The sequence below is a fragment of the Leuresthes tenuis genome, unplaced genomic scaffold (assembly GCF_036924035.1).
Source record: "Leuresthes tenuis unplaced genomic scaffold, fLeuTen1.0.hap1 SCAF_10, whole genome shotgun sequence".
NCBI lineage: Eukaryota > Metazoa > Chordata > Actinopteri > Atheriniformes > Atherinopsidae > Leuresthes > Leuresthes tenuis.
Window position 1 is genome coordinate 7,916,547 of NW_027325364.1, and position 21,851 is coordinate 7,938,397.

At 38.4% G+C, this 21,851-nt stretch overlaps 4 protein-coding genes across 4 annotated transcripts; 2 read left to right on the top strand and 2 right to left on the bottom strand.

The window, feature by feature from the left end:
- Nucleotides 1-4,739, top strand: LOC140315641 (B-cell receptor CD22-like). The gene is made up of 10 exons (XM_072393241.1): nucleotides 1-20; nucleotides 333-417; nucleotides 1,012-1,359; nucleotides 1,538-1,837; nucleotides 1,939-2,202; nucleotides 3,509-3,811; nucleotides 3,891-3,987; nucleotides 4,143-4,196; nucleotides 4,281-4,464; nucleotides 4,680-4,739. The coding sequence occupies exons 2-10, from the start codon at nucleotides 375-377 to the stop codon at nucleotides 4,719-4,721; spliced, it is 1,635 nt and encodes a 544-aa protein (XP_072249342.1). The 5' UTR covers nucleotides 1-20; nucleotides 333-374; the 3' UTR covers nucleotides 4,722-4,739.
- A 1,023-nt stretch (nucleotides 4,740-5,762) lies between these two features.
- Nucleotides 5,763-6,778, top strand: LOC140315642 (free fatty acid receptor 2). The gene has a single exon (XM_072393242.1). The coding sequence runs from the start codon at nucleotides 5,801-5,803 to the stop codon at nucleotides 6,713-6,715; it is 915 nt and encodes a 304-aa protein (XP_072249343.1). The 5' UTR covers nucleotides 5,763-5,800; the 3' UTR covers nucleotides 6,716-6,778.
- Nucleotides 6,779-6,958: 180 nt separating this feature from the next.
- On the bottom strand, nucleotides 6,959-8,979 carry lim2.5 (lens intrinsic membrane protein 2.5). Its single transcript, XM_072393243.1, has 4 exons — nucleotides 8,799-8,979; nucleotides 7,815-7,964; nucleotides 7,472-7,606; nucleotides 6,959-7,115 (listed from the first exon to the last, which is right to left on the bottom strand). The coding sequence occupies exons 1-4, from the start codon at nucleotides 8,974-8,976 to the stop codon at nucleotides 7,054-7,056; spliced, it is 525 nt and encodes a 174-aa protein (XP_072249344.1). The 5' UTR covers nucleotides 8,977-8,979; the 3' UTR covers nucleotides 6,959-7,053.
- Nucleotides 8,980-15,009: 6,030 nt separating this feature from the next.
- Nucleotides 15,010-21,815, bottom strand: vsig10l (V-set and immunoglobulin domain containing 10 like). Its single transcript, XM_072393785.1, has 12 exons — nucleotides 21,611-21,815; nucleotides 21,000-21,329; nucleotides 20,554-20,826; nucleotides 20,181-20,447; nucleotides 19,651-19,893; nucleotides 19,235-19,513; nucleotides 17,676-17,768; nucleotides 17,045-17,269; nucleotides 16,840-16,959; nucleotides 15,859-15,899; nucleotides 15,302-15,385; nucleotides 15,010-15,212 (listed from the first exon to the last, which is right to left on the bottom strand). The coding sequence occupies exons 1-12, from the start codon at nucleotides 21,681-21,683 to the stop codon at nucleotides 15,138-15,140; spliced, it is 2,103 nt and encodes a 700-aa protein (XP_072249886.1). The 5' UTR covers nucleotides 21,684-21,815; the 3' UTR covers nucleotides 15,010-15,137.
- Between the last annotated feature and the right edge of the window lie 36 nt (nucleotides 21,816-21,851).

Genomic DNA, 21,851 nt, shown 5'->3' on the forward strand with positions numbered 1-21,851 from the left:
GCAGCAGCTCATCTGGCCAGGTAAGCTCTCTTCTACATACATTATACACAATTTCTGACAAAATAATGGGACTATGGTATAAATCTTAAGTTTTAATTTAAAAAAATGAAAACCTTTATTGGAAACCAGTGCTCGTAAATACTTTAGGCCTTGCAGTGTAAGATAAAAACATTTCTCTACATGATTAGGAGCAACGTAGCAACTTTCTGAACATGTCGTTGAACATATTAAACTTTCCTGTGCCATATAACATCAAAGTTATGAAGAAATTATATTATCCAAAATCATTATGATCTAGTGGCAAAGATATTTCCTAAGCTGTTGTTTTTCAGGAATTCAGTGGTGATTTACTGAATGGTGAGACAACAACCCTCATGGAAGCTGTTCATCTGCTTCAACTGCTAAGCTTCTTTACTGGTAATATTCAACTTCGTGAATATTAATATTTTAATCGTGGATAGAAAAGATAACAAAACAACATTTTGATTTGGCTTTTAAATGACAAAAGCAAGCATCAGGACAACACAATTCTTCTTACATTCAAACAAGAGATTAGAGCAAACTCTAACACTGTTTGTTATTCCTAATGTTTGAATATTTGGTAATATATGAATAATCATAAACAATTTATTTAGCATTCATGTACAGTATTGTACAGCTTATTTTTATACATGTAATTATTCAACACAATTGGAATATTTGAATGTAAGACAATGGCTACTGATAAAACAGCTTCTATACCTCTGGTGTCATGTCAAAGTTTGTTTCTGAGAAAGTTTTTTTTTTTCCTGTAATTTTGATCTAGGGAATGGCTGTAAATGTTGCAGAAAAGTCTTTTTGTTGTTTATTGCTCAAAGTAACATCTCTCTGTGCGTCATAGTTTCTAGATGTGTGTCAGATTTAATTTTCTTTTTCATCACCTCAATCAGCATTTTAAAACAGTACAACCACAACTCTTATTTGCTGTCTTCTATAACATCATCCTTCCTTCCTTTTCCTCTTTCATTCAAGCTGTCCAGCAGGTGACAAGCTGGATCATCAGTGTACCCACAACAATTACTGCAGTGGAAGGAAGCTGTATTGTGGTGCCATGTAAGACACAACCTCATTCTCGAGTCATCTGGTACAAGTACCATAATATAAATTATCCTGTCGTGTACGATGGACATCATCTTAATAGCGTGGAAGCCCAGTTCAGAGGACGTACCTCAGTGGTGGGTAAATCTGCAGAGGGAAACTGCACTCTGAAGATTGACAATGTGAAGCCAGCTGACAACAACCTACAAGTTTATGTGTGGATCAACCCAGATTCTGAAAGGACGCAGAAATTCCATCAACAAACCATTACAATCTTTGTCGGTAGGTAAATTTAGGGGGTTACATTAAATCCGAGGCTTGCTCGGTATTTAAAAATATATATATAATGTAGCACCTAAATGAGTATGAAGGATAAACAAAAAGTGGTAAACAGGAGATTCCCCAAAAGTTTTTCTCATTTTTATTTCTTCTATTGTCATTTTTTTTTTTTCACTATTAGAGAGAAGAACTCCTATAATCTCTGTTCAGAGGCAGCTAGTGGAAGGGGGGATTTTTGAAGCCAACTGCAGCATAAAACACTCCTGTCCCGTGTCACCTCCTTTACTTCACTGGACTAGGAGTCCAGTTCTGGAAAACTCCACTTCAACAGGTTTCAACACAAAAGCACAGGGACAATGGCTACACGGAGTGTCGCTGCATGGAAAAGTAACACGCCAAGTGCATAACAGCAAAATTAGATGTTCTGCACAGTTCAAAACCTTAATCACAGAAAGTCAACAAATAACCCTCAATGTTTTCTGTAAGCAAAAGCAATTGTGCCCATTCAAAATACAGTACATGACAGAGCATTTACTCATCAGCTCATATCAGAGAGCTTTATGATCTTATCTGTGTCCACAGATAAACCTGCCTCTGTGACGCTGATCCCAGAAAAAGAAGAGGTGATGGAGGGTGACAGCGTCACTATAGAGTGTGCTACTGACAGTAACCCTGACCCGCACATGTACTCGTGGATCAGACGACAGATGGGCAAGAACAGTCAAATAAATTCAACTGAGAAAACAACATCATTCCACAACATCACACGAGATACCTCTCTGTCCTGCATGGCTCACAATGACATTGGAGCAGGGCAGTCCAACTGGGTGGATCTGGATGTTCAATGTAAAAGATAATTTTTTAAATTTCTGTGCTAATCAATGCAAACATTCACATAAAGATTTTGTGCAACCATGTTCTTGCTAATGAGCAAAAACAGAATTTAAAAAAACTCGATCATGCTGAAGGAAATATTCTTAATATTAAAGAGAGAGCAGGGATACCTATGAAGTAATATCCAAACGCTGTGCATAAGTGCTGCTTTGACTGATATTTGGATCAAAACTACACAGGAGAAGGAGTAATTAATATGAAGAACCACTGCTGAGAAAAAAGTTAAACAAAACCTCACCTCAAGTTCCAAACAAATAAAATGGCCTTTGGTTGGTAGCAGTTTTCATGCTGAGGAACCACCAGAACTGCTTCTACAGAAAAGAAGCCCTAGAATAGAATATATTTCTATGATATTTGTACAACTACACCAGATTTTGTGAATATTTAGGAACAGAAAAAAGCTGACTGGTAGCTGGGGAGTCAAAAGCCAAGTCAAGGTAAAAATAGCCTAACATATATGGAAATCAACTAACTCCATAATGCCAATATTGAAAAACATATTGGCAAAAACAGCCCACAAAGGTGGCCAAACTATGTATTTGGGTGCAGGATGTTGTCAGACATTTTCAAAGAACTGTTAATATTCATATTAATGCATCCTTATGAATCAGTCAAAGGTTTATGTTTACCAGGGCAATGGCAGTTGCGCACAGTGGCAAAAAAACTAGAAAATGCAAAAGAGGAAAAAACTAAACTGAACTCTGCAAAAACTTGAGAATACACAATGATTATACTATGGGGGTGTCAGCAAGACTGACTGTGTGGATCTGACAAAGAACGAGAGGAAAGCAGGAGACTAAATGCTGTGGAGGGAGTGATTACTGATCAAAGACACCTGAGGATAATTAACACTGGAGATGGGTGTGGAACTGGAGACTAAGGGGGAACTGAGGGAAACAGGAAATGACAATGAAACTCAAGGAAACTAAGACTAGAAACAAGAATACAAAACTAAACCAGAAAAACACAAAAACACTCAAAGATCCTGACACTTTATTGTCACCGAAATGAACATTTGCCTGTGTAAATGGTGGATGGGTGCAAACCTTGTGAAATACTCATTTGCTATGAAACCTGATAAATCTTGATCACTGCACTCATCTCAGCCCAAGCTTTTCCAGTATCTGCATCACATCACATTCAACCAGGATTCAATTTAGGGATATTATGTGGCATTTTATATATACATTTAGCTTGATGACAGAGTGTTGTTTTATTATGTATTAAATAGCAATATCTTTTTATCCCCTCTTTCTAGATGCCCCTATAATCCAACCTGAATCCTCCTGCAGCCAGAAGGGAAATGTTATGAAGTGTGTCTGCCTTGCTGAGGCCTCTCCTAATGCCTCTATTACCTGGATTATTGATGGAAATGATACTTTCCCATCCTTATTCCCCTCTATGTCCTTTATAAGGAAAAATGTAGCGTCTGGAGAAATACATTTGGCCATAAACATCCCGACTAATGTATCATGCACTGCCTGGAATCAGTTTGGCAGTGACACCAAAGAGATATACAGCTGTTCCACGCTTTGTCAGACAGACAACTCGTCAAAGATGTGTATGTTAACACAGGCTGAGCACAGCATGATTAATATTATTTGTGTGTTTTATATTTACTGATAAAGCTTTGTTTCCAGCTTCTTCGTTCATTTGGATAATATGCTTACTGCTCCTGGGAAGTGTTTTGCTGTTGGGATGTGTTCCATTTATTCACAGAAAATATCCCAGAAACAGGTTTGTATTCTTGTTTCATGTCATGGATTGTGTTTATGTAAAGATAGTCAAGATTGTGTGAAAAATATGGAACTGAGCTATCTCGTTGAACATTTGATGAATATTTGGTAAAGATTTTTTTTTAATTTAAACATACTTTTGTTTCTTTCTTTAAGGTCACAACAATCTGCAGCCCATGTCGAATTTCAAAGATATGTCCCTTCCAGGAGGTGAGTTTTAGCTTTGCCTGGAGTTTTAGTCTCAGGACAATAAGAGTTTATGACATCATTATACTGATATTCTCTTGCAATTAGAGCACAAGATGAAGACTCAGAGCCAAAACTACATAGACCTGAGAGAAACGCTGAGGAGGACAGACTTTCCAGTGTTTATGACAATGATTTTGTGGAAGATATGCGGAGATCAGCGGGGCTTCAGCAGCACCAAAATAATTCAACACCTAACCACAAGAATGGTGGAATACAGATGCTGGCAGAGGTAAAGTGAATAATGTCAAGATGGATCAATGGATTTATTGTCTTTGCACAGATCAGATTAAATGGATCTAATTCTCAGATCAAACATTTAATATCTAAATGTTTGCCTCTGTTCTTCTGGATTGTTTTGCCTTTTCTTATTGAGCATAGTTTTAAACTTCTTCTGTTACTCAGTCATTCAAAAACTTTTGATACGTGACATTTGACTTCCCATAGAATGTACATTGCATCTTGGATGACTATCTTGTTACTGATTAGAAAACCCCCACTGCAAATATCACACAGTAGGTTCAATTTCACTTCCATCTCCAAAATGTACAGTATTGCTCTGTTATGTGCTTTCAGTTTTAGTCACAGCTTTGTCAGACTCATCCACAGTTACTTTAAGAGGCATTCAGACTTCAGTATATAGTTCTGTAAAAGGACACAGCAACGTATAAACACACGTAGGGCTATGTTTATTTCCTGTTGCAGTGTTGACTGATGCTTAATGAGACCAAAGGGAAATCCAAATATAATTCACAGCTTATATGCACACAACCATGAATAGATCTGTAGGCTTAAGCTACAGGTACAGCTATTGTTCACCCTGCTGTTGAACCACTGTCACTGTGAACTTAAGCCCAGACAGGAGTTTTCTGAACTGAATGTATTTGTAAAAGTGAGTAAATAATTAAGATTTTAAAAATACATAGGTATAACTTATAAAAAATGCTGCTAATGCCCAGACAAAATCCAATGATCCGTGATCACAGAATGTTTCCACGGAAGTCAAGATGTATTTTGCATTTTAGTTAATATTAACCAGACTGAGTATGCTTACTGCACAGTATGGGTTAAATACAACTGTGTCACAAGGTTACAGTATGACCTGCTGTTTCCGCCTTCAATGGTTTTATATCAGCTAATCTTTGAACTCCGAAGACATGAAGTGAATGTCTGATGAGACTGGACAGAGTTTCGGCTTTCATTTTAAGTCTTAACAAGTTTAAACCTTTGCTTATATGTGAGTAAATAATTTCATCTTATAAAACAAACATTGTAGATATTGATATAATAGGAGTTGTAAAAATCCATATGCTTTCCTAACCTTAATCGTTCTCAAGTAAAATAGAAATGGGATGACAAACATGAAGTTTTAAGATTATTTACAGTATTGCTGATGTTAATGTTAATTAAGATGTTAATTTGACTTATTTTAAAACAAATGACAGGCTCCAGTTGTGGCTCTTTTTGGTTTAATAATTGAGGTTTTTTTTTAAAACCTTTTTTTTATTGTCTCTATTGCATACATTTTGATTGATGTTTAATTTTTTTTTTCTTGCTTTAGGTCAGTAATGGAGTCAGTTGTGAAAAATGAGGTTCTTCTCTCAGGCTACATCATTTCCTTCCTGATTGGCTTTCCTTCCAACCTCCTGGCACTCTATGGTTTTAGTGTCAAGATCTACTGCAAGCCTCTTCCAACAGACATACTGCTACTCAATCTGACCGTGTCTGACCTGCTCTTCTTGATAATCCTTCCACTGAAGATGCATGAAGCAGCATCAGGAATGAAATGGAACCTGCCAAACTTCATGTGCTCCATCACCGCCTTCACCTTTTTCTCCACAATCTACACCAGCTCCTTGCTGCTGATGTCAGTCAGTGTGGTGCGCTACATAGGAGTGGCCTTCCCCATAACATATCATAAGCTACATAAACCTGTGTACCCAATTGTTATAAGTGCTGTTATCTGGATAATCTCTTTAATGCACTGCAGTATCACTTTCATTATCCAGCACCACCCATCCCTGGCCCCCGAAAACTCCAGTGTTTGCTATGAAAACTTCACTGAAAAGCAGTTGGAGGTCCTCCTTCCAGTGCGTTTGGAGTTTTTCTTTGTGCTCTGCCTTTTCCCTCTTGTGATTTCTATTTTCTGCTACTTGCGCCTGATAGTGATTCTGTACAGCCGACCCAGGATATCCCAGATGCAGAAGAAGAAGGCTATTGGCATGGCCTTGGGTACTCTTGCTGTGTTCCTCATTTGTGTTCTGCCATACAACTTATCTCATTTACTGGGTTACTTTGAAGGCAAGAGTCCAGAGTGGAGGTATTACACCTTGCTGCTTAGCACCTTCAACACTTGTATCGACCCCATCATTTTCTACTTTTCCTCCTCCATCTTCCAATGCAACAACAAAAAATCAGTTTTCAGGAAGCATGGGCTTAATGCTGCAAAGCTGCAGCATGGGCAGGGCACTAGCTCAGGCTAAGAGTAAAACAGACTTTCAATAATGTATGTGAGCACTTAAATACTGCCATAATGTCAAATACTGTCATACTGTCAAATATTGACATACAAAAAAGTTCATTTTACGAACAACACCTTTGAAATATATTATATCCCCCTTCTTCCTGAGAGTGATCTTCAACTTTTCAGATGGACTTTGTATCCCACTCCAAACTGTTGCTTCCTCTTGTACATGAAAAAAAAACAATAGTCATGTGTAGTAGATATGCAAATTTCCAAATTTTAATAATTTCCAGGATGAAGATTGGTTTTGAAAGTGTTATATTCTTCTGAGTTTTGACTTGCTATTTCCCATTTTCTTTAACGTGGGCCTGCCACTCTTCTGCACTCATGCATTCTGTAGGCACACATGTAAAATATACCTGCAAAACAACAACAAAAGTAGCTGAAAAGAGGTGTGGTGTTCATAACCACAATTAGTGCAGCTTAATAATAAGATCATTTCACCACAGAAAACTATTGCACATTAAATGTTCCCTTTTTTCTTTTATCTTTTTTAACTGTGTGCACGTGATATTGTAAGTGCAAATGATGAGACTGTAACACAACATCATAACAGCAAAAACTTATAGCAAAAATGTATATGAATAAATGTTCAAGTGACAAAAGTTTCTTTCCTGTTCTGTGATATATATATATATTTTTTTCCCCAGACCAAGCTGTTCTATATCTGGAATATTGTGTCTGTCTTCTAAATTTCTGGAAGCTGTGTACAAACCTGCAAAGAAGGTCATGAGCAGTGCCACCCATCCTAGTATGTAGGACCATGAGAAACGCCAGTCACCAAAACGCTTGCCCAGGAAGTTCACCGTTACCCCAGTGTAAATGGCCATTGCAAGCAGAACAAAGAGAGCTGGTTTGGTAGAGAGTGAGTAACATGATAAATACATATCCTTAAAATAAAAGGTAATTTCATTTGGATATTACCCTGGCAATAGTGGCACTATGCCAGTACCAGTACATTACCAAATTAAGTGATCATACAGTATACATTTAGCACAAATATGGAGTAGAAAGCTAATTGAATTTGGCATTGATCAGTTAGCAAATACATTACTCACTTGAAACAAAGAACATGATTCCAGCTGCAAATGAGCGATTGAACCTCTCAAAAGCAGAAAAGTGAGCGAAAGACAGGATTCCTGCAATGATGCCCGCAAAGCATGACATGGCAGACAGGATCATGAAAGCACGAGTGGCATTCCAATAGGCTAAGGATGAGAAATCAAGAGAAAGAGAAAAACCTAATGAAGCTATGTGCTGAAAGCAACCAAATTACAAACCTTTGCTTTTCTTTTATATGCAGTTTCATTTTAAATGCATGAAATGACATTTGAAAACTTGCTGATTTTTAATCTATTTCCCATTTTTTTAATGTGGGTCATGTTGCTTATGACAGACAATGAAGTGCAAAAGTAGTATTTAGGAACAATTTTCTGGCATTTGACTTTGGTTTTCATGCATTTTCTATTTCATGTCAGAGAAACTTCTCTATAATAGAAACAACTTCCGTTATGTGGCGACAGCAGCAGCTCTTACATTAGTATTAAGGAGTGTTGAAACTCACAGAAGGCCTGCACCCATCAAGACTAAGTGTTAAAGTTATGTTTGAAATTGTTAGGTAGGAGGTTTGAGAAAAGTTAACAGTGATACTTTTGTTTCTTCAGACTCCAAATATGTAGTGTACATTTTTTTTATATTTTCTTTAACAGGGAGAACTTATGTACAACACTGTTTTCATTCCATGTCAATCAAGCTATGGCTAAACGAGAGACATGTCAGTCAGTTTAACTTTTCTGGTCCAGACTAAAATGTCTCAGCAACTATCTTACACAATTTTTTAAGTTTGTTACAACAGGTTACTGTGTACTGTATAGCATAGAGGTTACTACAGCTATTTGTGGCCCTTCAGGTGTGGGTTGTGATAATAATGGTGGTCACAGCAACTGTGCAACAGTCTGAATGTTGATCAAATCTGCATGTTTCCATAAGTCTCAGTTTGATTTATTTTTCCCCATTCACCCACTTTATACTTCCCTACTTACCAATGCTGTCAGTCTGCATGTAGCATTTACCAGACATGCAGTATCTCCACAGGCCCTGATGGGCAAAGCTGCCAGACAGACGGTACTGCATCCAGTAGTCTGTGGCTGTGGACACCACCAACAAGATGTTCCCCACGATGGCACAAAACAGGCCCCCTCCCATGAAACTGTACATCATGAGTGAAACTATGACGTCAGCCAAGGCTTTGTGCACTGTGCCAAAAAGAAAGAAGATAGAAATCAGTGGTACAAGTGATGTTATTATGAGCTTATGCATTTTCTATAGCAAGCTTTGCAGCTTTTGTGTGAAAGTTTATTCTGTTGGGAAGGGACTGAAGTGACAGGAGTCAGTCTGTCTGCTGTGTTGGTTACTGCCGTTGTGTTGTTGTCAAAAGGACAAGCCATTCGTTTAGATTTAACCCAAAATCTAGCTAATCAGAAAGAACTCTAAGCATGACTTCAACTCTTGGTAACAGAGCTGAATACGCTTGTATCCCCTCAACAATAGAGAGGAACCCTTCCTACAGTTTATGTGTGTTTGTTTGTGTGTGTGTGCACATGTGTATGTGTGTGTGCGTGTCATTACATTATCAATTTATCTATGGTTGTCATATTAATATTAGACCAACACTTCATCTTTTATTAGAGTCAGCGTTTAAAGTTCCTTTCTCAAGAGAGATGCTGCCTGAAGATTCATGGGGGTGTTTAAGTCTATATATAAATATGCATCGCATTTTACTTTGAGTACGCAGTTTGCTGTGAAAGTAAAACTCAGACTCTGTCACGTAAGTCACTGGCTTACAAAAACTTATCATGCCAACCACAAACAAGAAAACCCTAATCAGAAAATATCAACATAGTCAGCGTCCAGAAATCATACAATCCTTTAAGAGGAAGTGATGGCTGGAAAAAAAATTAGACTGGCAAGTAAATATGGATATCAAATATTTGTTTAAGCTTGCTGCTCTGAGCTGTCAGTGGCACCACGCAGTACCTCATCTGATTTCCAGTGTGAACATATGTTCCTGTACATTTACATATTTCCCTATCCACACAGTCGGGCTGGAACAAGACTGTAATTTCTTGAGAGCAATGTTTAGAAATGTAACTTGTATGAAGTAAAATTATCTCCAAGTGAATTACGGAAATGGAGACGCTAAAGAGAAAAATCTGACAAATGTATACAAAATAGGCACACTGCATGTAAATAGTGTGGACTAAAGTCGTGAAAGTTTGTGACTGGAATATAGAAAAGGCCTTCAGGGACCACATGCATGAGACACACTTTAGCATGCAATGACATGAAATTAATTATTTTCACTCCCTATTCACACAAAGTGACATTAGCCATGAAAAAAGAGGTAAACATAAATAAAGCACTCCATATTGTCCTACCAGAATTCCTCAGGATAAATCAATCCTCTTAAGTATTAGCCTTTCCTCAGGGAAAGAGTGAGAGAGAGTACAAGCCAGGAGTGAGCAAAACGTCAAAGAGGAAGCTCTAGGCTGAATTCCAAAAGGTTATCCCCTCCAATTTTCTGTTGATGGAGGCAAAATCCTTTAAAACAATCAGCATAGAACAAATGCACTTGAGCTGATGGGCCCAAAGCCACGTGACTCGTTCACATTGAACTACATGGGAGTATTTTGGGGTTCAGGGAAGAGGGGGGAGGTGGTGGGGGGCGGTGTTGGGGGATGGAGGGGTGGGGAATCTGGGATATGAGGCTGCTGCGCCACAGTCCTCGTCTGTTGTTCTACCAGGCATTCTGGAACTGTGGATGTGCAAAGGCTTGCAGTACTGCGGTGGTCAATGGAACATGCTGAAGTGCACACTTTCTTTCAGCGTAGCAGGGGTGTGGTTATGGGGACACATACACGCTTAAAGCAGATACATGACCAAAGAGCTGTAAAAATGACATGCTGCATATAGAATGTGTTATACATCTTCAACCTGGCTGTGTAAGGATGTTGTAGTTTGTTGCACTGACACTCAATGGGTTTACATGATGAGATTAACTCGATTATAGCTATAGTTGGGTTATGCTCCTTATCTAAGCAAGGGTAATTATCCTTTGTTACATGGCGGTGAATGAATTGAATCACTGGCACAAAGCATGCAATACCGCAGTACATAGGCAGCGCTGTACCCATTTCAACTATGGCTAATAGAGCCACTTCCGGTTGACGTCTTCATCACCGATCCACTGTCGTCTCCAGGCACGTTAAGTGGGCAATCGGATCGAGTTATCTCGGGGTCTTAATTCGATCGCAAGTAACCCGATCCGATTCTATTTCTTGTCGGATTAAGCTTGTTACATGAGCTGAATGACTCAATCTTGTTGTAATTTAGCCATTAATCCGATCCGATTGCCCACATGTAACCGCACTGACTGAATGGCTGACTAATATAACATAGTGAATGTACTAACTTTTGCACTACGTTAGCACAAAATATATTTAGTATTGTTATAGTAATATTAATATTGGGCACACCAGTGAAATCAAGTACAACCCTTTGCAGAAGTAATAATGGTCATTTGGTCGATATGCTCGCAGAATTATTAATGCAGAAACCCATTTGGAAGTGAGGTTGTGGTTTGCTGTGAGAATGAACATGACTGTTCAGCATAATCAAAAGTTGCATTTTTGCTTCACCAACCAAACCACAGTGAATTCTTGTACAACATAACAGTTGATTTTAGTAATTATGACTTGCGACCACAATAATTCTCTGACACCATAAACTAAACTAACAATCACGGCCTTCCAACAAGTAGCTTTAGTAGCATTACATTTTGGAAATGTACCTAGACGGGCACGTATAAATCACATGACACATACATTTTCTCAGAATAGTCACAGGTGTCACAACATATGCCACATTACTTTATTATTAGAATATATGTGGTACAGCAAATAACACCTTAGATTGTCATTTTTAATAAGCAGAGACCTCTGCCCTCTGCAAGACACAAGCAGTAATTCTATGTGCTTTTATTAATTGCCCATTACCTCTGCTTAAGGATATTTCTTAGAAACTGGATACAGTAAACAAACAATGTATAGTAAACAATTAAAAACTGCCTGAAATGTATCTAACATTCTTGAAAGGGTTACATTTGAAGATCAGATATTCCTACAATTTTAAGTGCAACAAGGTTAAAGCGTAGAATCACCCTTCCACACAAGTGCTTGCATGTCCTGTGAGCCTCATGATTCTAGTTCCTCAATTATGTAACCAAAATGTAGTTTATCACTGTGGTTCTAAAAAAAGCCAAATGTTACACCACAACTGAGCTGGGCTAAGTGTGTTTCCTCTCCTCTGTTTGTCCCCATCCCCAGTACTAATCGGACAAATGTATTTATATTCACCTGGAATAGAATAAACTTCCTTGTAGTAAAAGATAACGATGAGTTATCATGTCATTACAATTCACATGAAGCTGTGACTTACGTGATGCAGGAGCAGGAGTTGATGGTGATCAAGGATGTTGCCCAGACAGATCAGAGATAATCTCAAAGACAAACCGGCTGTTGACCTTGCCTCCCTCCTCTGAGAGATGCAGCTGAAGTGGAGGTAACCTCAAGTTTTTCCATCTAACCGTCCCGAGAGCACGCCTTTCAACATGCTCTCGGGATGAGACAGGCAGGACAGAAAGGGCAGTTCTAAGATTGGACACATGACGGCTGTAGCTCAGGAGGAAGAGCAGTCGCCCACTAAAGAAGGTCGGTGGTTCGACTCTGGCTTCCCCAGGATACATGTCGAAGCGTCCTTGGGCAAGACACTGAACCCCACGTTGCCTCCCAGTGTATCACTGGGGTATGAATGTGTGTGAATGATTAGAAAGCACGTAGTTATGTGTATCTTAAGACGTGCTGTATAAGTGGGGTGAATGCGGCATGTAGTGAAGCGCTTTGAGTGGTCAGTTAGACTAGAAAAGCGCTATACAAGTACAAGTCCATTTACCATGACTGAATAGAAATATGCTAGTAAATGAGTCCAATGAGTTAAGGGTTTTGTTCTTGTTTGTTGTAAGTAAATCAAACACTTAACGTGTTAACTTAACTTCCAGACAGTTTTATTATTTTCTTTCATCATCAAACAACTTTGTTCTTTCAAATTTCTTCCATAAATGCAAGTTGTTTAAACTAAAAGGTTGTGCAAACTCAGATGATGCAACCTCATTGGGCAATAATTGTGCATCTGTGGTAAATATTTTTAACACATTGTTAGTATGTCTAACAGTGCTCCACACAATCAAACTGTCATTCTTTACATGAGCTCTTCCTCATTTCTTCAAGTTTTCTCCCTCAAATTTTGGGTTGACAACTAGCAGCTTATGATAACTGATGCACCACTATTTTTGTTTTTTCAGACAGAATCAAAAATAAAACAAATCACAAATAAAGATCAACTTGATAACATTAAGGTGTCTATATTATCATTTCCTGCGTGATTCCTGTCAGTAAGCAGTGAATGATAAGGATTGTGGTTTATACATTATTACAACCTTCTCCCCCCAAACAAACACAGGTGTAGTTTACAATCAGAGTAAGAGTGTAGTTTGTAATATGTCTCTTTTGTCATTATTCATATCGTGGATGTCTTTCCCTGCTCCATAGCACCATCTGCTGCACAGGCATGTAACATATTTATGTGCAAGGAAGTGAAGTTATCAATCATGAGCAGCCATGCATGTTGTAGTAAAAGAGCTTCCATAAGAGTTTGTTTATGAATAAAATAAATGAATAGATAAGATTTGGCATGCTGACAAACAGATTAATCAACCTCAGCAATACAGAAAATTAATATCCGTCTATCAGTGCTAGATGTGATAATCATATTAATATGTACACGTCTCATTTTGGACTCTATTGTTGTTAGAAAGTCATATGATGCTAATTGACAGTTGTATCTATATAGGTGGAATTAAGAAAATGAAGAGATCAAAACAGAGCAGTTTGGATCAGATGGCTGTGTGAGGTAACTCTCCAGTTGTGTCACCCATAAAACATCAGAGGCAGTCAATTGATATGTACGTAAGATCTGGTATCCTTTCAATTAATTCATCTCATCTACCAATTCATGGCGAGGTCTTAAGCCTCAAAGAGCAACAGTTCACTATAGAAAATCATTTTGATCACAGCTAAGATTAAAAATTGTTAACATTTCGAAATCATTAACTTAATCAGAGACAACACGTTAGAGTGCCTTTGAGCAGTATATACCTAACGTGGCACCTTTCCCATCTTTATGCGTTACAACCTGTTATTTTTTGTTTTGTTTTTTCTCATCACCACAAGAACACCATCCCATAACGATGCAATCATGGTGGCACTTTCCTGCAGGGACGTTTCTATTTGCAGGAACTGGGCAAACTTTCAGAAGTGAGGGAATGATTAATGGTGCAAGGAAGGAAAACCTATTTGAGTCTTCCAGTGATTTGAGACTAGTACAGAGGTCCACCTTCAGAAGGTGACTCTAAGCAGGGGAAATGTTTAAATGTGCTGGAATGACCTTGTCAAAGCACAGAACTCAATCCAATTTAGAATTAGTGGCATGATGTAAAGATCACTGCACACCAGCATAACTCAATCCAACTTGAAGAAGCTGAAGATTGCTTTGAAGAATGGGCAAAAATTCTAAGATGTGCTAAGCTCATAGAAACATACTCTGAGAGTCAAGCAGCTGTATTGCAGCAAAAGGTGGCTCTATAAAGCATTAACTTTGAGGGAGGAGGTTTGTCTATGTGTTTGTGGGAATAGTTATCCAAGCTCAAGTGTCATCTTTTTTTGTTTGTTTCACAACAACATTTACTATCTTCAAGGATGTGTAAAATGATCAAAAAAAATCCCGACATTTCAATTCCAGGTTATAAGGCAGCAAAATATAAAAAAAATGGGTCGAAGGCTGTATACTTTTTCAAGCCACTGTACATGGAAATGAGGGCCTCTGATAAGACCCACAGTCACTGTTATTTCATGAGGGAGGCTGAACATTATTAAAAATACGACTGAACACTGAAATTACAACCTTGACACAAATGTGTATTTGAAGTGTCAATGCGTTTTCGATAAGTGGTGGAGGAAGTAATATTATAAAGTTATGTAAGTAAGAATATATTTATAAGCCCAAGTCACACTTTAACTTTGTTTATTGCTATGAGTGAACACACTAACAAATAAAAGTTTAATATGATTATAAACTGAACACAAACACTTTAATTTCTTTAGTTACTTTAGTTAAATTCACACAAGTATAGAAAACCAACCTGTTAAAGAAAAAGAAAAAGAAAAAATAAAGTGTACTGTACAAAATATACACATCAAACCAAAAAGTTAGACAGTTGTTGCAACTCTGACAGGTGGTGGAGGGACAAAGGTGGGCAGAGCTACAGATCTTTCAGAAACGGTCTGAGGAGGAAAGAGAAAGAAAAGCAAGTTTGTTTGCTGTTATTTGATTTGTAGATTTTAACATATGCTCATTTGTTCATAGTGATTACCTGCTGCAATCTGTTGTAGTCGGGAAGAGACTTCAACCCTGCTGCCAGCTTATGAGGTGTTATGTCCTGCTGAGATGCTATTGTCTGTGAGCAACAATATATCAAAACAAGAGACTGATGTAAGAGAGTTGACATTGCAACATGTCTTAAAAACACAGTACAGTTATCTGGCGCATAATATCATTTTTTTATTATTTTATTTTATTTTTTCCCCCTTGTCCTGTCCAGCATGGCAGCAGAATTGTAATCTGAATACCATTTATGCCAAACAGATTTGCTTCTCCAAGGGAAGCTTTATGAATACAAAGCTCCCCTTGATGCCCATCAACTGCTTATCTATTTATTTTTGTTAAAATATTTAACATGTAATAGTGCCGAACCAGACCAAGGGACAGGGAAAGAGTAAGAGCAAAGAAGAAGAAACAGAACAGAAATAGAAAGAATATAATAAGTCATTTATAGTAAGAAAGCCTGTCTTACACCCCACGAGCCTCACAACAGCTCACACTATTAAATAATCCATCTGTACCAAAGCTAGTCAGGGAATTGATTCAGACCTTCTCAACGGCTCTGGACACAGGATATCTTGTCTGATGACCTGTATACATAAAAGGAAAAAAAAAAAGAAAACATTACCCATGACACAAAATAAAGTTTTATATTCAATATCTCATCATGTTTAAAACTTGCAGTGTACACCATGTCAGAGTATGACTGATCTGCACAGTACGTTGTGTTACTTATCCTATTGCTTTCTTAAAAGACTATGCTTGCAGATTGGTGATGGCTGATAAACTGGAAATTGTGGTGGTCAAAAAAAAAATACAGAAAAAAACGGATGTAACAATCTTAAGCAACAGCCAGATAAATGAGAAGAAACACAAGGAGCTGAAAAAATACTAAGGGCCTAAAAAGGATTTTGAAAAGATGTGAGAAGTCAAGGTAACAGTGGCGTCAATAACAATCAGAGCACTTAGGGCCGTGAGCTACAAACTAGGAGTGTGACTCCAACAGATTCCAGGAACAGTATCAGAGATCTCTGTCCAGAAGACCACAGTCCAAGGAACAGCTAAGATGCTGTGTAGAACCCTTTGGTAGAGGATCCTAGCTAGAAAGGCCTGGAGCGTGATTGTTGAATAAAACATAGTGATATTACATGACATCGGAAAATATAAAATGATTATGTTGTTCTTACTAAATTCTGAAATGTGCAACTCATTTGGGGAAAAAAAAACAAGATTCAGTGTGTACCAAATGTGTTGAGCTCTAAAGACACCAGCTGCACTGTTCTCAGTTTCTCAGTTGGTTTTGACATGGATGTCATATTTCAACAGGAAAAATCTCAATACTAACATAGTAACTATAGTGCCTCGTGCCTCCGACTGTGATGGAGTTTGGTATACTTTGGTCAAAAAATTTATTCCCCACATAGGCTTTTACACAAGAACAAAGAACAGAATCCCAATTAAACAGCATAATGTATCTCAGTACAGCACACAGGCATAAACCCTTCACGCCTGGGGTTTAACTTTACATACTTTTCTTCTTGTTGCAGTACACAATGAGGTAGCTGAGGCCACCCAGCAGGAGCAGGAAGAGGATGCTGCACGGGATTCCAGCTGCAATGCCAGCAATGGCAGGCCCACTCAGCCCTTCACCTGGTGTTGGACAGACCATAAACAACAGTCATAGACCAGTTAAAACAAATTTGATGCTTAAACATGTGTTTACAATTTGCCATACCTGGACCAATTCCATGGACCTCTGATGGCTTTCCATTGGTCAAGCGAGCTTTGGGGATGACCCGAAACCGGTAGGTCAAGTTGGGATCAAGGACAAAGATGTCTGTACTCCTGGCAGAACCAGGTTTCTGCTGAATAGTGCGGTATCCATTTGAGCTGCCTTTAAAATGAGTGTCGTTACCATTTTTATTCAGAATATCTGGTCCTTTCATCTGGATGTCAAACCCTGTCAAAAAAAGCACATACAGCTATGTTGTTGTATCAGTGTTTACTGATCATTGAACAAACAGGGGTATCAATTTTTTTTCTTTCAATAAATCATATAGGGTTTATTTATTAAGGAAACTGATAATTGTTATTCAAAGTAGTTCTGTCCTTAGAATATTTTTCCCAGACACAGCCCTGCTCAGATGGAGGCTTGATACATTACACAATATTTACACCCCTATCATCTGTGAGAAGTTTTTGTTTTCAACATTTAGTCAGCACTCCTCCTGAGGAGTTCTGCCTAGATGTATGAATTTGAAACAAGTAGGTTGGGTTTGTGTGTTTTGTTTAGAGATTTTTTGCATGAAGATAACTCTGCCTGGAGTTTTCCAGAACTGCTTTCCTCAAGTTAATTTCAGCATTACCTGTTACAACAGATGTAGGTGGGACTTCCCAGGTCAATGTGATGACGGTTCCATCTTTATTTGGGAACAAACTGGAATCTGAGATCGACGGCCCTGGAAAAGGACAGGGACAGGGGGGTGAGGGGGAACTGAGGGATACAAAGACTGTAGAGCTTTGTTTAAAGGGAAACATCACTCTCAGGGATTACTTAACTCTCTCTCTGAAGGCCCATTGTGCTTTGTTTCTGGTAATGGGAGTAGTATTCCAAATTAGAAGTGGAAGGTAACAGAAACCTTACTGTTTTACTGTTTTAGGGTGACTAGAAATAAAATAACTTCAGCAATTTAAGATATTCAAATTCATATGTTCCAGTGAAGCTATTTCAGTTATTCAGAGATAAAACTAACAATTATGTTCAGTCTATATTGCTTTCAGCTTTTATAAAGATTAGTAGATATAGTGACAATTAAGTAAATCATGTCATGTCAAAACTGTTAACTATAAAGCTGGAAGCAATTATATTTGGAAGGAATAGTTATTTCTAACTTTTCTGAATTATCAATGCAGTGAAATGTTTAATTTCTATGCATCCATGTTTAGCAATTTATAACAGGACTTTGATACTTAATATTTTGCTAATAATACTTTTGTACTATATGGGACAAGTGGGTAGTAGTAGTTGAAGTGTATGAAAAACTGGCATATTTTGTCTTTTTTATACACAATAAAATTATCTGAGCTACAAAACAACAGTTTACATATACAGCCTGCAATAGCAGTGAGTGCATCCCTGTGCAATATCACTTCAATCTCAAATTATTCAAAACTGTATCACCCCTCAATAAAATTAGTTCTAAGATGCCAAGTATTTCCTCTAATAAACAATCATGCACACATCCTTTTTTTAAGACTGTACTGAAAATACAGGCGCTGATCACAAGTGATCACTCAAACAAAACTGAGAACACCTTTGATTTTCTATGTAGACCAGCTGCAACTTTGAGTGTATGGCAGCTTATAACTGCACATATACAATGTGGCTCCAGTGTAAGGAAGATGACCAAAGAAATAAAATCTGATTGATTCAAAGTAAAGACAGAAGACGATACAGCAACAAAGAGGATACAGAAAGTGCAGCAATGGTCATTCAACCCTGGTCAGCCTTGTGTAGGACCACACTGAATAAATAGTCCTGACTGAAGCACAGAAGTAGGAGTGTGATGATAGGGAGCTTCATTAACACAAAGATGTTGGAGAGATGACAATAATAGACAGCACCATAAATACTGTGGATATACAAAAACATTGTCTGACAGGGGGACTCCCAGTCTGCAGAAGAGGAATATTCCCCTGTGATAATTATCCAAAACACACTGTCAAAAATCACACAAGAATTTCTAAAGAGCAAAAAAGTTCAACTGTGACGCCTGGGACAGGATTGCTTTACCTTACTTGGAAACAACAGCACATTTTGGGAGTGGGGTCTTTTAAAGCCAAAGTATGAGCAACACCACACTGGACTGGAAGCTACACAGAGTCAATACAATCAAACAAATTACAAGTACTTGAGATACTTTACCTTGTAGTTGAATTTGCCCCATCTGGCTGCCCAGCGGGTTGCGACATGTGCAGGTGTAGTTTTGGAGGAGGAAGTTGCTGATATTGTAATCACGAATCTTCAGCTGTGTGGTGTTACTGCTGATCTGGTAAACTGTCCCACTGGTGACAGCCTCGCTGCCACTGAACCATGACACAACAGCCTTGGGGGAGGCCTCACTGATACAGTGAATAGTGACCACTATTTTGCCATCAAGATCTACAGTGGTTCTCATAGCTGGAATGAACTCTAATGGACTACCTGGAGAACATACAGTTAGGATCTTGTTTAGGTTTGTTTGTAAAAGTCAAAGCACATTTTTGAATGGCAGATTGTCATAAAATTCCCTTGGCTTGACATTTCATAGACAAGAGAGAGAGGGAGAAAGAAAAACATACTTGTTGTAATATTGCACTTATTCTGTTCGATTGGGTGGTCTGCCAGGCAGGTGACAGTTTTTTTGTTAAGGTTAGCAGAGGCAGTGACAGTTAGGCTGAAGTTTCCTGCCCCACTGCTGGTGTTGCTTAGTCCTGGGAAAGACAGCTGGGCCTGCGGAGTTCCCCCCATCCACGAACACAGATACTGCAGCTTGACATTATTCACCGATAGCACAGAGCACATTGGGCTCCCCAACGGCCTCTCTGTTCCAAGTAAAAATTAATCTGATGTTAAAAATCTGAAAAACATCACTTAGGTACTCATGTTTTGTGCAAATGTACATCTATTATTACATATATTAACAACATCTGGTGATATCTTTGTTTTTATAAGTTTTCCAAGTCGATCTAAATATCAAAACTGCAATGGCTTTGCTGGTGTAACAAAATCATTACGCTCAATAAAGAATAAGCCTAAAGCGAAATGCAACATTATGAAAAAAGTCACATTAACACACATGACTAAAGGAAAACTTCTGTTTTTCACATACCATAAATGTTTACAGTCACAGCCTTTTCACGCCTTTCCTCAGTTAACATATTGAGCAGGGAGCATGTATAAACACCTCCTTGACTGGTCATTACATTTGTCAGACTTAGGACTCCTTTGAGCGGGTCAGAAAAAAAATCACCACTGAAGTTCCATTTGACAGTTGGCTGTGGGAGTCCCTCAGCCTGGCAAGAGAGGCTCAGAGAGTCTCCTGCTACATGGAAAGGCTTAGCAGGTTGTGCTACAATTATGGGCTCATCTGGTCCATCTACAACAGTCCATAAAGCATAGACAGAAGAGTTATCAAATCATGACAGAATGTAAACGAAAGACTGGCATAGAAAGAAACAGAAAAATATTTTCCTCATTCTTACAGTATACAGTCACATCCTTATGAGCTGTCATGTTGCTGAAGGGGTTTGTAAGTAACACTGTGTACCGTCCTGTGTCGCTTCGGTTTGGTCTGAGGATCACAAGGCTCCTTTCCTCCACCAAATAGTGCAAGTTGTTTTTTAATTCTCTGCCATTAAAGTACCAAATCTGTTGCTCTACTATTCCTTGCAGCATGCTATAGTTTAAGGTCAAACGTTCAGTTCCCTCTTTGGCAACATCCGGCTGAGAGCTCAGATTCACAGTCTGGATGTTTTCTGAGGACAAAAATGTGAAGGGATAGTACTTGGTCAGGCTGTTACAGCCATTTTCCTTTCAAAGATAAGAAAGGTAGACATTTCTAATCAACATCATATGAAAGTTAAAGCAGCTTAAATCATCTTGCCACAACACCAACACATATCCAAAGTTGACCCAGTGAGGTACTCACCAAATATCTTCAGAGTGAAAGTAGTTGAAGCTTTTACCAGTCCAGACTTTGTCAATTCCACAGTATAGTTACCAGCAAAGTTAAGTGGCACATTTATAAAGGAAAGGGAACCATTTTTCTCTATTCTGAGCACATCCTTGCTGTAGATGGCTATGTCTGGAGGGGAATTGGAGTTTATAATCCATGTGCCGACAGGTACATTTTCCTTCATCCAAGTAACCACTGGGTCTGGAGCACCACTGACGGACACAGCCAGAGTAACATTGCTGCCAGCTAAAGTATTCACCACAGTATGACCAGCAGGAGAAACCACCATTTCACAGCTGGCACCTGTCAGGGGAGAGCAATGTGATGAGCTCAAAGATGAAATATTAATTTATTCATTCTATAAATCGTTAATGGACCCGTGGGCCCATAGAAAAAACAAGACTTCTGTAAGACTTTCTGTAAGTGGCACATGAATATGCAAGTAAAATGTGTCTATTCGAATTAAAATAAGCCTTCTTTTTACCGCGAAATATAAGCTTTTTCTTGTAAATTGTCTGTGAAAACAAAGTAGAGCGAAGCGTCCGCTTATCAAATTGGAACTTGTAACTCAATTTTAAGCTCACCTTGAAATGTAAAACTAAATAAAACGGCCATAAAAACTGAGTTTAATCCAGTTAATTCTTCCATCCACTTCATTTCAATAGAACAGACGCACCACTTCAGAATCTCCGTAACAAAGTATAAAATTACTGATTCAAGTTCTGATAGTTCGAACTACAATCAAAGAAAAGTCCTCGGCGTCTCGGGCAGCAGTCCTTTGTATGTCCTTCTGTGCGATCGAGAGGCAGCCAACAGCCGTGAGAG